At 42.2% G+C, this 19263-nt stretch overlaps 1 protein-coding gene across 2 annotated transcripts in view; it reads right to left on the reverse strand.

The window, feature by feature from the left end:
* Positions 1–1064: 1064 nt before the first annotated feature.
* Positions 1065–19263, reverse strand: part of LOC112156658 (aryl hydrocarbon receptor) — a 61824-nt gene continuing 43625 nt past the window's right edge. For both annotated transcript variants that reach the window (XM_024288918.2, XM_024288919.2), the window contains exons 3-11: positions 14773–14927; positions 14605–14694; positions 10558–10672; positions 10029–10168; positions 9762–9964; positions 9583–9692; positions 7623–7764; positions 6163–7552; positions 1065–6087 (exon numbers count right to left, since the gene is read on the reverse strand). In XM_024288918.2, coding sequence (XP_024144686.1) covers positions 6001–6087; positions 6163–7552; positions 7623–7764; positions 9583–9692; positions 9762–9964; positions 10029–10168; positions 10558–10672; positions 14605–14694; positions 14773–14927 — 2432 coding nt within the window. In that variant the 3' untranslated portion in view covers positions 1065–6000. The remainder of the gene's footprint in view (positions 6088–6162; positions 7553–7622; positions 7765–9582; positions 9693–9761; positions 9965–10028; positions 10169–10557; positions 10673–14604; positions 14695–14772; positions 14928–19263) is intronic.

The raw sequence follows: 19263 nt of genomic DNA on the forward strand, positions 1-19263 counted from the left end.
GATTTTTCAAAATCCCCTTGATTTTAACAGCCAACAAGTCACAGACTTCAAATGTTATGTTAAGAACAAACCACAAGGAAAAACTGTTAACCAATTTTTGACTCCAGATGTAGAAAGTACTTCACAAAACTCAAGTTATACCCCAGATCCAAACGACAAAATGGGGCGTCACACAGACTGTAATTTTTTACTAACAAACTTGGGAGTTAGCATAATCACAGTAGCATTTGTCTTAGCAAAATCAGTCTGTGTGTGTTTTTTTTTACCTTTTACTAGCAAGATTGGGAGTTACATTTATTGTGTAAATGAACGTGTATGCTAATGTGTAGCGGTGTCGCGCTGTTTTCTTCTGTTAAGATTGGAAGTTAGAGTAGTCGCAGTAACATTTCTTTTAGCAGCATCAGTCTGATTTTTATGTGTTACAAACTAGTTCTGTAGTTACTTTTGTCTTGCATAATGTCCCTTTTAGTCCGGTGGGCTATTAGTATAAAAAAATCTGGTGATCAATAACTATTAATGACATTTTTGATAAGAAGAGTGAAATAGAGATTATTATTTGAGAAAAGAAAGTTTTATTCATCTGATAGACACTATTTGAAGCCAATCCCCCATTTTTAACAGCGACCTCAGAAGAAGTACATTTTGAAAAAGTACTTTGTGACTACTGCTTTTATTTAGATTTACTGATGTGAAAATAAAGAAATAAATATATTTTAATCTGCAATCCAAAAAAAATGATATGTTTTTACCTAGAAAAAATACTGTTTTTTATTTTATTTTCAGGGTGGGTGGGGCAATAACAATGTAAAATGACTGTTTAAAACCTCATAAACCCAGTTTGTAATAAAAAAAAAAAACATTAAGTGATGAACCAGGAGCAAATCTGTCTTGATTTGTTGGACTATACCACCACCTAGTGGACACCCCGCACAATGACAGTTCCTGGTTAAACTGACAAAATTTAACAATTCGGAATGTTTGTTTTGAAAGTGTGTTAAAGATGTGAATTAAATGCATGAAAATCATAGTTTCTATGTGTCACAGTAAAACCACTGGAACCTGTGCAGTGATCAGACCACCTTTAATACGGTGAGCAGGTACAGACACAGACATGAAGAGAGGCACTTTTTTTTTTTAAAGAAAAATCCACAAAAAAAACTTAAAATAAAAATGCATCAAAACATGAAGCTATGATTAAACTGTGCAGACAATGTACAAAAAGACACAGGCGTGACTAGGGTTAATACAATATATATACTATATATAATTATATACAGACACACGGTGGCAGAAAGCAAAGACAGAGTTGTATGTACAGTTACACAACGATACTGCATGATGGAGACTTGGTCTCCTGGTTTTTGAAAATAAAAGTATTCATTTGAACATTTAAAAGGGCTAATATTTGGAAAGTAGGATTCAAAAATAAGAGCACTTAATCTATGCAAAAAAAAAAAAAAACAAAGCGCTTCATTTGTGTTTAACTCCATACAGGACATTCAAACTTTACAAGTTCAGTTGAAGTACATCAAACTTTGAGTTCTAATGCTTTCAGGATACATTGAGGCAGTCATCTAACCTTTAAGTGTGTTTTTTGTGTGTTGCTAATGTAAAAAAACATGAAGGTTTATGTATGTAAAGACTTGAAATAATTGTTTTAGAGCACTTCTGAAGTACAGAACAGAGTAGCTCCACTTGTGCGTATCAAAACTAAAGTTTGCTTCTTTCAAAATTGTAAGGTCTTAGTCACATGCACTTACAGGGGTTAACCCATAGGGGTGCTGTAGGTTTTGGGGATGTCCGGGCTCATTGAGAGGTCATAGACAAGAACAGCCGCATCCTAAGGTGTGTCTTTCAGTTCTCTTGAGGTCACCTCAAGGGACATGTCAGTTGCACATACTGGCCCTTAACTGACCCCCCGTAGGGGTATTGGGAGTTTTTGGGTTGTCCGGACCCATGGAGGGTCGTAGACGAGAACGGACAAATCCTAGTGGGAGCACAGGTATGTCTTGCAGTTCCTTGTCATGGCCACCTCAAAAGATGTTGTAACGATGGAATGCAGGATTGTTGCGCATGTGGCAAGTGTATCATGAAGTATCTGTGAGACAAATGTAAGCTGCACCCACTTATGATGTAACACTAATTGTTGGTAAGGTGTGTAATGGCTCCTTACTGATCACGAGCTATTGACACATAAATGGTCGACCCGTAAGGGTGCTGTGAGTTTTGGATTGTCCGGATCTAAAGGAGGGTCATAGACAAGAGCGGCAGGTATGACATGCTTTAAGGTTGTACGGCCAACCTAAGTGATGTCATAAAAATGGACATACAATTGTCCTGTGCTTGGGAAGTGTATCGTGAAGTCTTCATAAGGCTAATGTACGAGTGATAATGTTGTACGATGTCCTTTCGCCCCACTCTTGCCCATGGTAAGGTGCACAGATTAGCTTCTTACTGTCCGGAACAATTGCCAGACAAATGATTGACCTGTATGGGTACTACTGGTTTTCGGACTGTCTGCGTCCTTGGAGGGTTGTGGACAAGAGCGATCACAAATGAGTCCTGGAGTTCCCATAAGGGTCCAATGACTACCACAAAAGGATGTCATGAAAATGAAACAAACGATTGTTGTATGTGTAGTAAGTGTATTGTGAAGTGTATGGTAAGGCAAATTGAAGTTGCACGGACTTATGATGTACGAGTAATAGTGTTGTACGATGTCCTTTCGCCCTACTCAAGTCAAAGGTAAGTTTCACGCACTAGCTTCTTACTGACCGCAAACAATTGCCTGACGAGCTATTGACTTGTACGGGTACTGCTGTCTGGGCCCGTCAAGGGTGGTAGAAAAGAGGGGCCACATCTTACGGGGAGCACAAATGTGTCTTGCAGTTCCCTTAAGAGTTGTATGACCACGTCAAGGGACGTCATGAAGATGGAACAGACGATTGTTGTATGTGTGGTAAGTGTATCGTAAGCCCAATTAAGTTCCAAGAACCTGTGACATACAAGTGCTACTGTTGTATGATGTCCTTTCAACGCACTCTAGTCGATGGAAGGGTGCTAGCTTCTTACTGACCCCAAACAATTGCCAGACGAATGCTTGACCTGCATGGGTGCTCCTGGTTTTCAGATTGTCCGCACCCATGGAGGGTCGTAGACGAGAGCGGCTACACGTGTCTTGCAGTTCCCTCACGAGTCGTAAGACCACGTCAAAGGATGCCATGAAAGTGTATCACACACAATTGTTGTGTGTGGTATATTGTGAAGTGTGTCGTAAGGCTAATGGAAGTTGCGCGTACTTGTAACGTATTGGTGATGCTGTTGTTTGATGTCCTTACACCACACTCTAGTCGTCCTCACTGACCTCGAGGAACTGTCGCATGAATAGGTAGGATCCTCACACAAACTACACTCTGATTGTCTATCTTCCTAACTTTTAACAGGACACGTGGAAGGCATCGATTGTGCACTTATCGTGAAGAGCACAAACCGGCTCCTTGCGCAGGACTTTGGTGGTTTAGCGTCTTACCTACTTACTTTCCTGTTACATGTTGTATAAGTGTTCGCTATGACCTATCACAGTAGCATACCCGTAGAACATTTTCGTCCTACAGGTCTATTGAACTACCTTAATATTTTTGGGTGGTTCACTAGCGTCCCACGTTTAAGATGTATACATCCAGTATCTACCTGTAAGGGCACCTGTGACTAAGGCATGTGTTGGGTAACGATTGAAAAGAAAAAAAACAAAGAAAGAAAATGGTCATCCCTTTGGTATCCTTGGAAAGCAAAATGGCTTTGGTGAACATTTTTCTTAGCTTTTTAAAGTCAAGTATTACATCTTGAAAACCTGCAACACATTTTTCACCGTGAAGAAAAAACGTTTAGATTTTACAGGCAACTACCAGCTGATTATAAGGTATTTACAATATTGTTTTCTTTTTGCATACACAATAGCTGCCTCAAACCATTTTATGTCTGTGCGTCTTTGTGGCAGAGAGGGGATAGAAGTACTATTTGAGGAAAAATGTCATCAAATCATCAAATATATATCTCTCCAACATAAATAAGTGGCTTTACTTTGCTACAAGTGTTTTTTTCTCTTAAAAAAATCAATTATTTGGTATCCAAATAAGTGCTTTGGCAAGTTTGGCTAAAAGACATTCAAACTTTTCTTTTAAAAAGTTCAAGGCGCTGTCTGTTTGCCCACAATATTAATAACAGGAATCACAGTAAAAACATCAAGAAATGAAAGCAGCTCACGCAGAATATTTGTCAAAAGTACACAGAAGCAGCGTATCGGAAAGAGGACAATTCTGCCTTTTTTTGTGCGTTTCAAGGTTCGAATGTTTTTTTTCTTTTTTGTTTTGTTTTTTATACCCTGCAAAAGCAAAATCTCCCCGTCTGAGACAGCAAAGTATTGAAATGAACAACAGTAATAACAACTATTGAAATATTGAATCCTTCGATATCGTTCTAAACGTAGGAGAGAGCAGAAGTGAGCGTTCGGCGGCGTCCGAGTTCTTGTCTTTATTCTTTTTATTTTGTCAGCTGAAGACGGCTAGCCCGAATCTGTGGTTTATGTATGGATGCAGTTAGCCTACATGCGAAAAAAAAACAATTGAAAGTGCTATGCATGGAATACCACCAAAGGCCACTAGGTGGTGGTGTTGTTTAGTTTTTTTGTTTTTAAGTCATTTTAAACAACATTTGTTAGAGTTTTTTTTTTTTTGTCGGGTTTGTGCTTTTTATAAAACATCTTTTTATACTTTACCAAAAAATGTATATATTGGGATAAAATTTGTTTTAAAAATCTCTTGCATTTTTTTTTAAATATTGTAACTAAGGAGAAACCCCGAGGCTAGTCTGTGCCTCCTAATGGTTAAATGTGACCCCGAAAAAAGTTTTTTTTAAATTTTGGTGCCACTGGTGGTCAGATTGTGAATTGCAGTTAACTTAATTAGAATTTTTCCATTTTTTTTAAATAAAGAAACAATAAAATTGGGTCTCTATGGAAGCAGTTAGCCTATGTGTGAACAAACTCAAAGGTGCTTTACATGAAGTACCACCAATAACCACCAGGTGGTGGTCCTCAATTATTTAAAAAAGTATTTAGCAACATGTTTTTGTCATTGGAGATTCATTTCGTCAGGTTGCCGTTTTATTTTATTAGCATATTTTTATACTTTCCCAAATATATGTTTAGATAAACATATATTTATAAATATAAATATTATTCTTTTCTGCTGCTTAAAGAGAGCCTAGCTTGTGGTAGATCGAGTTCCCTGCTGCTGCCTAATGGTTAAACATGGTCCAAAAAAAGTATTTTAAACAATAGAGCCCTCTTTGGTGCCACCGGTGGTCAGATTTTGAATTGCAGATTTCTACATATATTTTAAAATTAAGAACTAACAACTCAATTATTGTGCTCTTTTAATTTTATTTTCAATATTTTGGTTCCTTCCTTCATCAGGGGGCAGTAATAAAGCCACAGATCACTATTTTTCAGCTAACGGGGTTAGTTTTGTTAAGTCAAATCATTTTTTTGTTTTGTTACATTATTGATGGTTTTCAATAAACAACATTTGAGAAAAATGTAAAGATGCTAATGTAATTCCCTCGTTTATCGTGTATTTTCATTAACGGTACATTGACAACTTTTTTGTTTTTTTGACTTTTTGGTTATCTTCCAATAATTCATAACGGGGGTTTTTGGTTACAACTGTTTCTCTACAATCACGTAAAAAGGCTTCTTTTTTTGGGTCAAAATGAAAAAAAAAGCGTAAAAAGTGCTAAAAAGCAAGCATCCAGAGGAAGTCTTCTGGCTTTGTGCCTGTTCCGCTCTGATAAAATTCCAGAAAAAAGCGCTTTTGGTGAAACTTGTCCTTGTAGGTCCGTTTGAGCATGTCCCAAGTGTGTCCGTCCGTCCGCTCCACTTCCGCTCACAGTCGTTGGTTTCCTTTGTATCAGTCTGAGCTGAGCATGACTCAGCAGAACTTCCTACTTGTTCTCGGTGAAGCAGGTGTTCCTGTTGGGCAGCAGGGAGAAGGGAAAACCCCCGTTACTGAAAACCGGACAGTTGGAGACCTGGAAGAATGAGCAGACGGTGCATAAATCCCTCACCGGGACCGGAATCGAACACAAACTGAATTGAACTTTTACCTGGTTGTGTTCAGTGAAGCTCAACAGCTTCTGTGGCGCCTCCATCAGGCCGTTCACGGTATGACTGGCCACCATCTGGCAGGGCAGCACCGCCTCATGGGGGTTCTGCATGACCATCGGCGGCGGCACCGACCCCCCTCCGGGACGAGGTTGGTACAGGCAGGAGGGCTTAGAGGGGGCGGGGCTGGCCGACGCCTTGTTGGGCCGGGCTTCGCTCACCATCATCCGGCCCTGCTGAACGAGAGTCTCTGGAGTCCTGAACCTCATGTCCGCTGGGTTCATGTGGGTGGGGGAGGCGGCCAGCTGTGGCCCCGCCCCCTGCAGCCACGACTGCCTGTGGTTCTGACTGTTCTGGCTGCGTGCGACCGAGCTGCTCTGCATGCAGGACGACGGGTCTGCGGGGAAAACGGGCTGGTTTGAAATGTTTACCCCCGGCGCGGAGCTCCACAGGTCGCCGTGACAACCGAGCGCAGGGCGCAACTGTCCCACCAAGTTCTGGTTCTGGACGGGAAAGCCCTCCTGTGGAAACGGACAGAATGAAGGCAGTTCTTGCGGGAACTGTTTGGGGTTGGGGGCGTCAGCTTGGTGGTACAAGTCTGTCTGGGAGGGGTTAAAGGTCACTGGGGCGCCGCCTCCACACTGAAGGGGGGCGGAGCTTGTGTTCTGAAGGCTGTTAAACACAGAGGGGGGTATCAGAGGGGAGTCCATGTGGCTCAGCTTCACGCCTCCTCGGCCTGCGGCCGGGTGTCCCTCCATCAGCACCTCCCCTTTGAAAGTCATTTGATTGTAGGTCCAGCTGAAGTCCTGCGGCTCCTGACCGGGGTTTTGGTTCTGCAGCTCGCCGTTGGCGTCCCCGCCCTCCTTCTGCAGCTGCTCCTCGATGTAGGACAGCACGTCGCTGCGGAGGACCTCGTTGAGGTCGTCGCTGAACTCGGAGGAGGTGAAGTTCAGCAGCGTGCTCTCCCAGCTCTTCAGCTCCTCCGGCCCCACCTCCACCTCCTGCATAAGCTCCGCCTCCCCCAGGATCTGCTGCAGCGTCTCCAGGATGTCCTGGGTGGTGGAGTCCGTCATCAGCGGGCTGCTGGCGGCCGGCTGGGCGCTGGCGTCTCTGGGGATGGTGCAGGTGGCGTGCGAGTCCTGGAAGGCCAGGTCGCTCAGCGAGGTGATGGTGTTCTGGTCGCTGTAGACCGCCTGGTCCTGACTCAGCAGGCAGCCCAGCAGGGAGTGGGGGCTGACCGAGTCGCTGTCCACCTTCATCTTCTTGGCGGGGGAGCAGGGGTTGGGGACCTCCACGCTCGGCATGGTGTCGTACAGCACCGCCTCCCCGGTAGCGAAGTTGAAGGGCAGGTGGAGGCGCCTGAGGCGGAGCTGCTCCTCCCCCTCCTCGTTTCTGTGGGGAGAAACCATGTCAGAACCTCCAACGGGCGGTGCCGGGTGGTGGCGTTCACACCCACACTCACGTCAGAGCTCTCTGCCGCGCCACGATGAAGTCGGGTTTGCCTCCTTTGAACACCAAGCGGGCGTTGGACTGGACCCACACCCACTTCCCCATTTTGGTCAGCAGCCGGAAGAAAGTGAAGCCGGTCTCTCCGGTTTTCATCACTGCAACACAAGGAACATCGGAACTCAACATCCTGTCGCTGGGAAGACTGTCGGAACACTCCCCAACTAAAAGGGTGTCAAAACAGACGAGAGGGACCTGGTTGCAGGCGAGATGGCGCCCAAACACACCATTAAACTCATCATTAGCCGGGAGTGGAAATGAAGCTGAATTTGCGTTGTTATGCTAGAAAACCTCTGACCCAAACCGTAACCCGGTTCTGGTGTTTCTCTAGGGGACGAGCGTAAACTTCCTTCAACTTTTGGTTGAGGACTTCCTGGCGCCATCTTGGGGTCATGTGGTTGTCTGCGGCCGGCTAACCTAAATTTCCTACTGTTGCCATTTAAACGGTATGAAAGGACAGAAGTATTTTGTCTCGCTAACATTCCACAAACTGTGATCATTAAAACAAACATTTTGTAACCATTTTTGTAAGAAGCGCCATCTTGACCTAAGATCTGATCATTACGAAAGAAACTAATTTGATTGGATGAACTGTAAAAAATCAGCTTACAGTCAAGAGCTGCTGTGGAAACACGGTCAGATGTAGTTTTGCAAAAAATGTGGGCGTGGCTAAAAAAAACCTATAGTATCCAATGAAAAAAACTATAACATCTGTGCTTTTAAAGTAAAATTTCCAAAGGCTGCAGTTCCTCAAATGACCACCAGAGGCTGGTTTAAAACTGATTATTTTCTTGTTAACTTTAATAAGTAAAAGCCTTAAAAGGCTGATTTAATTATATGTCCAGGTTTCTTTTTTTAATACTATGCTTTAAAAAAAAAGAAAAAAAACACAAATTAGGTTATAAAAAAGCTACAAACCATCACTTTTATGGAAGTCTCCAATAGAAAAATGACTATTTCTTTATTTAACTTTAGTGGTTTTATCTCAAATTACCAAATGCTGCAGTTCGTCAAATGACCACTGGGGGTTGGTTTCAATACGGATTATTCTCCTATTAACTTTTTCTAGTAAAAAGCTCTCAAAGCTGCTGTATAACACGTCCAGATCGGAATTGTTTGCAAAAATACAAGAGTGGCAAACAAAAAAAGGTATGATTTCTGAGAAAAACGTGTAAAAATGCTAGTCAAGTGTGAAATAAGCTTCAAATTAGCTACAAACCCTCACTTCAATTGACACTAACAATGACAAAAAAGGGCTGAATCTTCCTTTGACATCATTTTTTTTAGCTCATATTCATTCATTCATTCATATTACCAAATGTTGCAGTTCCTCAAATGACCACTGGGGGCTGGTTTCAAAATAAATACATTTCCTGTTTACTCTCAGTCATTTTGTAAAAATGTGGGCGTGCCTTAAAAAATGTTTTTCAAATAAATAAATAAAATAAAACAACCTACAAATGTAATAAACAATCGAACATGAAACAATCCTTTAAAAAGCTACAAACTATCACTTCTATAGAGACATCCAATGACAAAAATAGACTGAACTCTTTGTTTAGTTTTAGTGTTTCTAGCTTAAATTCTCAAAGGCTGCAGTTCCTTAAATGAGCGCTAGGGGCTGGTTTCAAAATAGGGAATTTTCCTGTTTACTTTCATAAAAGAATAGAAACTTTTCACTGAAAATAAACTCTTTATTGTTTATTACATGAATTTATACTCATTAAAAATGTATTTTTTATTAGACAAATTACAGATTACATTTTTTTGTCATTTATGACACAAAAAATAGAAGGAAACGACATTTTCAAGATTTTTTTTCTTCTAATCCTTAAACAGGCTAGAAATTATAATTATATTATTCATATATATATATGTGTGTATTTTGCAAACCACATGATTAGACGGAAACCTACTTTTCAGGTGGTTGTCGGCGCAGTGCATCATGTCGGCGGCGTGGATGAAGTTGTAGCCGGATCCCTTCATGCAGATCTCCAGCTCGTTGTAGCCCAGAACCACCTTCCCTCTGTGGACCAGAGCAGAGTTACAGCTCCTCTCCACCGTCCTCCCTTCCTCCGTTGGCGCCGGTGTTTACCTGCCGTCGATGCCCAGCGGGGTGAAGTCCAGCTTGTGTTTGGTCTGGAAGATGAGGGTCTTGGTGCGGATCTCCAGGATGGACGGCTGCTGCAGCGGAGTAGCGATGGCGAACAAGGCCAGCTGTGGAGGAACCAGCTTCCCGTCCTCGGACACCCGGTTCTGGCCGTGAAGAAACTTCAGGCGGCCGTTGAAGTTCAAGGCCTAAAGAGAGAGAAGCGTTACTCCTGTGACGTTCAGGAGGCGTAGCGTCGGGTTGACATCCTACCAGGAAGCCGGAGGAGTTGTCGAGGAGGCAGCGGAACCGGCAGCAGAAGTTTCTCTCCAGGAAAGACGAGTTTTCAGGAGGGATGGCGTGCGGGTCGTAAGCCATGATGTTGGTGCTGATCTCGGCGCTGCTCTGCCCACCTGAACAAAGTCACAGTTTTTGTGGTTGCCGTGGTAACAGGCTGACAACACTAATCCCATTAAGAGGAAATTGGGTGGAAAACAATAAAAGTAACCCACAGAAACATTTTCAAAGGTCAAGAGAGAGAGCGGCAACGTTCTAATGAGGAAAACCTGAACGATTTCCTCTTGAAGCATAAAAACTGTGCAGTGAAGTAAAACACTACAAAATGATGCTAAATACCTTCAAAATTAGACACAAAAGATCAGAATTCTCTGGATTTCATTAACAAATAAAAAGAAAACCTAAAAAATTAAAGAAGTTTAAATATAAAGCATCGTGCATTAACAACGTTCCATCCCAAAGTCCAAACTTCTGGTTTTCACACGCTCTCGAGTGCCGTACTTACTGGGACTGCTGGAGCCCTCCGGGTTGGGGTTGAGGGAGAAGTGCAGCTGCCGCCTGAAGAGCGCTCGGTCTTCTGTGTGGATCAGCTCGAACACGCTCTGATGCACCACGTCCGACTGGCGAGGAGGCACACGGGTTAACTTTTCATTGCTTTTTTGAATCAGTGTCCAACAAACAAGACTAAACTCATGGCACTGTAATCTGAGGATACAGAAATAAATAATTGGGGAACAAATCAACGTAAGATAAAGCAACGTTACATCGAAAATATAAAAATTTATTCTCATATTTGAAGAAATCAAATAATTAAGTTAGTCCAAACCACCTAATGTTTTCATTCAGTTGTGCCCAAAAATGTCAGAAAATTAAAGTTACAGTCTCTTCCAGTCACATAAGTCAATCTGGCAACTCTTGCTATAACAATAGTCCATAGCAACCATTAAGTTTTTTGCATGTTTAGGGCTGATATATAAATCAGCCAATTTTTGAGTCTCTATCTCATAAAAAATTCTAAATTTTCCTTAGCAACCAATGTTGATAAATGACCAAAGCAGCTTTTACTTCAAAGTCTAGGTGACCACTTAAGACCTTTTGATTGAAAGGGTCTTGGAGGTTGTTTTGATCTCAAGTCAGCAGCTACATTGACCAAAACATTGTAAACAACTGAAAGTGAAAGTTAAAGTCAACGGCTTCATTGCTAAAATGAGAGTGTTGTGCTAAATTTGGAGTTTTCATAAACGTCTGTCAAAAGTCAAAATGGCAGCTTCCACTTAAGTGATAGTCCATAACAACCATTAAGTTTTTTGCATGTTAAGGGCTGTTAGATAAATGAGCCAATTTTTGAGACCGTATCTAAATAGTTTTACTGCATTTTCCTTAGCAACCAATGTTAATAAACTATCAAAGCAGCATTTAACTTCAAAGTCCAGGTGTTTTTGTGACCTGTAAAACCTTTAGATTCAAAGGGTTTCTACGGTAACTATAAGTGAACGATGAGGTTGATTGCTTTATTGGCGATCGACTTTTATGCTAAATTTAGAGTTTTCCTAAACGTCTGTCAAAAGTCAAAATGGGGGCTTCCACCATAGTGATACTCCATAGCAACCATGTACTTTTTTGCACGTTTACGGCTGATATATATATGTGCCAATTTTCGAGTCTGTATCTCAATATTTTTTTCCCATTTTCCTTAGCAACCAATGTAAATAAATTACACGACCTTGCATTAAGATCAAAGCAGCGCTTAGCTTCAAAGTCCAGATGTTTCTGTGACCAGTGAAGACCTTTTGATTCAAAGGGTCTTTGGAGGTCGCTTTGATCTCCAAAGCCAATCTCATCAATCGGCATTGATCAAAGCACTGTAGAGGTTTCCACGGCGACAATGAGTGAAAGATGAGGTCGACGGCTTTATTGTTGAAACGTTTCTGCCAGATGTGAGTTCTGTGCTAAATTTAGAGAATTTCCTAAACATCCGAGTCGGGGCTGAACCCACAGAAAGCTGCTGTAGATCCCCCTGGATTTGTTTACATGGTTGCAAACAGGGTTAGAAACGTGTCAGTAAACATGTCTGCAGTAAACAAAAACAGTTTCTCCAGCGTGTGATGGAACGCAGAAGAAACAAACCCAACTGGAAAGGCGGTTTGGTAGAATATTTCGCCCCAGTTTGACCCACGATGACCAGAATGACCTCCTTAGCGGTATAAATTCAACGTAACAAACTCCAGCCTCCTGGACGAGCATCTGTGTTGTGAAACGTTGTGTTTCTCGGTGTGTAGTTGTGAGTCACGTGTTCCCTCTCTGGGCGACTTCCTTTTTTTTCTTCCTCTGATTTTTCCCAGACTGCAGGCATCTTTAACCCCGATTCAAACGGATGTGTTTACGAGTCAAGAGTTCAGAGCCAACAAAGGCCGCCGGTTCTCACGCACAGACGCGCACGGGACTCACAAACACGCAACTGCATCTGCGCATGTCCGTCACTTTCTGCTCCAGCATTTCAAGCTCTTTTTGTTTCATTTGTGTTTAAGTAAAGTTCTATCAACTCAAAAGACACTTCTGTTTCAATACTTTGAGGAGATTTTTAATAAAATCAGACAAATTTAATGTTCAATGAAGAAAAAAAACTATAAAAAAATTCAATTGTGTTCATACAGTGTAGTTAAATTTACAACTTTGTGTTTTTTTTTTTTAAAGCTGACCTGTAAAGCATCTCTACTATAAATTCTCATACATTTTGTTTGTTTTTACAGACATTTTCCAGCAAACTGGACCTTTCTCTCTGAAAAAAATTCAAATCTTGCCTTCCAAACTCATTTAAACCACCTAAGATTACCGGATGTGGTAATGGGAGGGTGAACAGGTATTGGGTAAGGGTTCTGGTATCAGTACCTAACATTTTTTCCCTATCTGTGGCCTGGTACCAAGCGGTCCTCAGTTCGTGGCCCTAAGGTTGGGGGCCTCCCATGGGAACAGTCAGCAGCACATCAAAAAATGCCGAGTTAGGGACACCCAAAACGTCATAAAGTGTCATGGAGGGGACCAGAACCATATGTCCATATTTGACAAGTTGGAAGTGAGAATACGTTGGGATAAATGTGACCAACAAAAGTACCTGATAGACTTTTCATGAAGGTTCAAATCGATGGCGTTCAAATCCAGATTTTTGGTCTTTTGGACCTTAAAACCCCAAACTTTGGTTCCTTCTAAGGCTACGTTCACACCGTCCTCAGTAACGCAGCCTATGTAAGTCTACGTAAACACGAGGATATTCGTGCTTCAAACTTCAAATAGTGGATACACAAGTTTCTAGAACCGTTTTCGGGCTTTACTTACAAAAGACGTCAATTGAAAAGGAAGTTAAACCAGATCTAACTTTGACCAATCAGGGACTCAGATTTGGTATTCTTGAACGCGTGTCACATGCTCCGGCAGCTTGAAGTCTGACAGGTATTGTCGCCGCAAACGATTATTTTAAAAGTCGACCAAACTCCAATTAGTCGACTAATCTGGTCATACACAAAGTGGATGTGAAGCACATCATCATTACCTTTAAACTAACTAAAAATTCGATATATAGCATTATTATTTATCCTAGTGTGAATGATGTAAGCTGAATTTGCCTGCTGAAGATGCCAGTGACAATAGCTGAAGATGCTGAAATTGATAACTAAAAATGCTGAAGTTGATAGCTGAAATTGCTGAAGCTAAAAGTTAAAAATGCTAAAACTGATAGCCACCTAAAATATTAGTAAGATGCCAAATCAGCCTAAAAAAAAAAAAAAAACCCTAAGTCAGCCAAAACAGCTGGCATGCACCTGGAATATTAGCTAAACACCAAATTAGCCTAAGGAAACTGAAAAAAAATTCTAAATTAGCCAAAGCAGCGAGCATGTAGCTGAAGTATTAGCTAACCTCAAAATTAGTCTAAAAAACTGAAAAATCCTAAATTAGCCAAAACAGCTAGCATGTAGCAGTAATATTAGCTAACTCAAAATTAGCCTACAGATACTGAAAAAATTTTAAATTAGCTAAAACAGCTAGCATGTAGCTTAAGTATTAGCTACACTCAAAAATTAGAGTAAAGAAACTGAAAAAAATCCTAAGTTAGCCAAAACAGCTAGCATGTAGGTGAAATATTAGCTACACTCGAAATTAGCCTACAGATACTGAAAAAATTCTAAATTAGCTAAAACAGCTAGCATGTAGCTAAAATTTTCGCTTAACTCAAAAATGGCCCAAAAAAAAAAAACCTTAATAAATACCAAAATAGTCCAAAAAGTTAGCATAATGCCATCATAACTTTCAACTTTGCCACATTCTGACTCCATGTAATATAAAGTAACGATTAATAAACTATTGAATTAATCGTGGCAGCCCTACTGACAGGAAACGGTTGATGGGGCTTTGAAACTGTGACCGTGCAGCACACACAAACATGTGAGGCGTCAGCAGGTTCAGGGGAGGAAACGACGAGAGGTCATGAGGTCAGAGGAAAGGAAAGTTTTGAGGTCAGATGCTTTGATGTTTCTACTGATGCATCTCCTGATTCTACCTGATGGAAGCCCAGGAAGTCCAGGATGGTTGGAGATGTGTAGAATATGTAGCCCTCGGCGGTCACCACCAGCACAAAGCCGTTGAGAGCCTGCGGGATCACAGGAAGAATGCTGAGTCAGCTGCTCCAGGGTCACTTTACCCGCCGGCGGCGTCGCACGGCCGCTACCTGGAGCAGCAGGTCGCCCTCGGAGAAGCTGACGCCGTCGATGGAGACCGCCGTGGGGGCAGAGGGGGTGGAGGGAGGGGGCTGGCTGGTCCCGCCAAAGGCTAGGCTCCGCCCACTGGCCCAGCTGGAGCTGCTTTGACCGGCCTTCATGGTAGCTGTAGGAAGAGGCAGAGAAAAGGACACCTCTTTGTCAGTTGTTTTTTTCTAATAAAAGCTGGGCGACAGTAAAAACGGGAAGAGCGCGTCTCGTTGTCAGGGTGGGGACGCTTCCTGTCGTTTCTCAACGCTCTCGCTCAGGCCGGCCTTCTCTTCCTGTTGCAGTTCTCGTCAACAATAAGACGAAACGGACCGTTCCGCCGCTACAGGACCGTGAGGAGGTCGGTTTGTATGTAGGGTACGAGAAAACAGAGCCGTTCAGATGTTTCTGTCCACATGGATTAAGGTTTTTAGGGCGCCCCGTTTGATTCTGAAGAACAGTAGACTGAGGGAAGGTTTTTTTAACCTTAAAATTTGTCTCATTTTTAATTTTTTTCCACCTCACTTCAAGCTTAGTGAAAAAATACAAGAAAATGTTATTTCTGACTCCGCCCCTCACATTGCATCACCATTAAAACCACTAGATGGTTTTTAATAAAGTGTCCAAGAGGGCCATGTGGCCAAAAATGCATGACTAGTTCTTCAACTGGACACTTTTCATATTACTTGGCAATTTTTTTGTAGCAGTGGTGAAGATTTACGATAGCGAGACACACAGCTAACATCATCAGAAGGGGGGGGGGATCAGGGGCGGGGCTACTCAGCTTAGACTTTGGAAACTGTGGCTTCAGATAAACAAGAAATATGGCTTTTTGAGACATTTAGGTTGTGGTACTTTGGTTAAAAACTTCAAATTAAAACAAAACTGGGAACGTTTTTTTTAATTGTCACAGGGGGACTTAACATATAGAACACTTGATAATCGTACTTACGCACTTTGTGAGTGCACAGATCGACCCTCTCAAACCACAGGAAGTTTGCGACTGAACCTTCTGGTTCACACGACTGACTCCTTGATCAGGGGTCTACAACATCAAGCCAAAGAAGATGCTGAACATTGCATATTTGTGTACGATAGACCAACACTTTTCCTGACTGTAGATAAATAAACTGATCAAACTTGGATTCATGATCCTCGTTCGGGCCTTCTGGTTTTATTACCTTTAGATTTGCGAGGCAGCAGTCAAAGAGCGCACTGATGTCAATAAAGGACACGACAGAGCGCTTTCCCAGCCATAATATTAGAGGGGTCTCTACTGGACCCCAATGAGTCCAGATGAAAACCACATGTTCCACTTTCATTTCTGCTCAATGCATCAAATCTGCAGCCAAAGATAACCCAAGCGGCAGTTTCATGTGAGTTTGAACTCCTGCTGGACGTTTCATAGACTGTCCGAACGGAGAGAACCCGAGTCTGACGTGGATGACTCGGTGGAAAGAGTGCGGCTAACTCTGACCTTCAGAAATCTGAAGAAAAGTGGATATTTTACTGTTACAAAGTCCAGAACAACCAAACCAGATGGTGTGAAACAGAGAGCCAAAAGCAGCTCCTCGCCACGACTCTCTGAGGGATTTTAGTGGATCGCTTTAACATTTCAGATCAAAGGACACTCGCGGCAGGAAAAATGTTAGCAAAGGATGAAAAGACCCTCGACACTGAGTCGATAAAAAGAGAACTGGACCGAGCGAGTGTGATGTCACCTGTAGAAAATGCTTTACTTCTGGACCCAACGATATAAAGTCAATCCACTTCTTTCATGATAAACGTAGCAATGTTAGAACCAGAAATCATCAGCTGCTATTGGTCCGAGTCGGTCTGAGACAACGTTTCTATGGCAACCACTCTCACCAGCTGTTTATGCCACGTCAGAGGGAACACTCAATTCTGCTGGATGTGGATAAAAAGTGATAATGTACAGTGATAATCTACACCAGGGGTCTCAAACTGGCGGCCCGCGGGCCATTTCCGGCCCTCAAGTCTAAATTTTGCGGTCCCAGCCTTAATATGAAAGTTCAATGTCTGCTAAGCAATATCTTTTGCATGTCCACACTTCTTCGATGATAGCTTTTTCTATTTGCTTTGTTATGTTAAAACTTTGCATTTCCTCTTGTTGTTGGGCATCAGAAAAGCCCTTAGAAACAGTTGCTAGCGTCGTTAGCTCCTATCGTTTCACAGGACCCACAGAAGATATTGCTTAGTAGTACATAGACATGAACAAATGTTCAATAAACTTGTTCAGCAGACATAGACAATGGACCAAAGACATAGACTGTGGATGCAAAAACATATTTTTGGCACAAATGGAACCACATACGGCCCAGACAGCCTGATCTACACCTAAATTAATCTTGAGAACCCTAATCTACACCTAGATTGAGTTTGAGAACCCTGATCTACACCTAGACTGAATTTGAGAACCCTGATCTACACCTAAATTAATCTTGAGAACCCTAATCTACATCTAGATTGAGTTTGAGAACCCTGATCTACACCTAAACGGAGTTTGAGAACACTGATCTACACCTAAACGGAGTTTGAGAACACTGATCTACACCTAAATTAATCTTGAGAACCCTAATCTACACCTAGATTGAGTTTGAGACCCCTGATCTACACCTAAACGGAGTTTGAGAACACTGATCTACACCTAAAAAAGAAGTTCCGGCCACACAGCCCAAATGTTTTAAATCACTGCGCTGGCTTCTTAGAAAAAAAGTTTTGAGCCATCATCTGGACAAAAACAGGCGATAAGGGGTTAAACCAACTTAGCCTAACTTATCATGACGATCTCTACCACTGCAGTCGAGATCAGTGCTGTTACCATGACAACGCATACCACGTATCAAATGTTTCGCCTTTTGTGAAAAAAGGGATTTAAACCAAAAAGACAAAAAGAATAAAGAACTAAAAATTGATGGAATATTTGATAATGCCCTTGGAAGTGCGCATTATCAGAAATTAATGGACTTTGCAGAAGCAACCGTCTGACTTGTTTCTCTATAGAAGTCTATGTGATTTTGGCCTTTTGGGACTTCCTGTTTGGAACATTAGGGGTCAATCAGTCCAGCTCAAATACATCTAAACTTCTTTCCGTTTACGTTCAAATTCTCTGCTTCAGTTAAGCTCACATTCCCGGAGATCGATTCGTCCGCTGTGGAGGGACGCGCAGCCACAGCGGCGCACCGCAGTGGGTAAAAACATACAGCCGTGTGGCTGCAAACCCGACTCTTCTGCTGTAACTCTCATCTGTAATCCTGAGCCTGTGTCTCCACCGCACCCCCCCTTCACTCTAGGAGTTGTCCCTCGCTCTTTGCCAAATGTTTTAGTGCTCCCACGGCACGCTTTGCACGCCATTTAGGTTGATTTATGCTGCAGCAGCACGTTCGTGCGCTCGCTGGTCTCAGGAATCTCTCTTGCAGCAGCTGATGCTTCACCGTGTGCAACAGTTTGTTAGTTTATTTAGGCCTTTGACAACACCATCCGCTAATGACGTTTAGATCAGCTAAAGTAAAAAATATCTTCAAAATGTTTCCCGTTCGTTATCGTTGCTGACGCTAAAGAGATCACAAATCACTGCGGCAGTTTTCCTGACAACTTCCTGATCCAAATCTGGAACAGAAAACATACTTTTTCCTGAAATGGTCCTTAAAAATAATCTTTTTTTTTGTTACAGGAAGTTTGAGCTGATGGATTGGAAGCAGCGCCTTGCTTCTTGGGATGTCTGGGCATGCTCAGGCGCTAAGATCTCTAGCTGCAGGCGATTTGGTTTAATAGTTCTGGGCTAAGTACAAAGATGAGCTATTTTGGTCTCAACACAACGAGGCAACGAAATGAATGAAACCAGAGGACGTGTTGAAAGGCTAACAAGTGCACAAAAGTCAACACAAAAAGCCGACAAAATAAGCAACAAAAAATAGATTCAAAAAGCAAATAAAGAAGTTGTTGTGGGGAACTCCCATTCGCCATAAAGTAGTTAGCTTAAAACGGACGTAGCCATTAAAATCTCCCGGAGTTCCTCATGACTTTTTATGACCGAGCTCCTAAAAAATGTTCAAGCAAGCAGTTTGAGGGAACAGACAAACAGGGAAGTTCCTCCTTTGAAAGGGAAAACAGAAGCCGCGTGGTGTTTCTGTTGGATGACACGGCGTGCAGCGGCATGATTTATAAGCACTGTTGTGGGTTTCATGGGTGGAAATTACCATCTGATACAATATGAGATACAGGACCCGTAATATCGGGCAGACCACAGCGCAGCCGTCAACACTTGAGTGTCTGAAAGCCAAAGCCGTTTCCGATTCAATGTGGCTAAAACCTCTAAAAGCTGTTGTTCAAATTACACGATTTTAGTGCTTAAAGCTAAGAGTCTAAGCTAACACTCAAGAATTTGAATTTCAGCCTAAATTGTCTTTCTATAACCAGTTGGTAGAAGTAATAAATGATACAGTTCCTAAGGT

The sequence above is a fragment of the Oryzias melastigma genome, linkage group LG2 (assembly GCF_002922805.2).
Source record: "Oryzias melastigma strain HK-1 linkage group LG2, ASM292280v2, whole genome shotgun sequence".
In the NCBI taxonomy this organism is placed as follows: domain Eukaryota; kingdom Metazoa; phylum Chordata; class Actinopteri; order Beloniformes; family Adrianichthyidae; genus Oryzias; species Oryzias melastigma.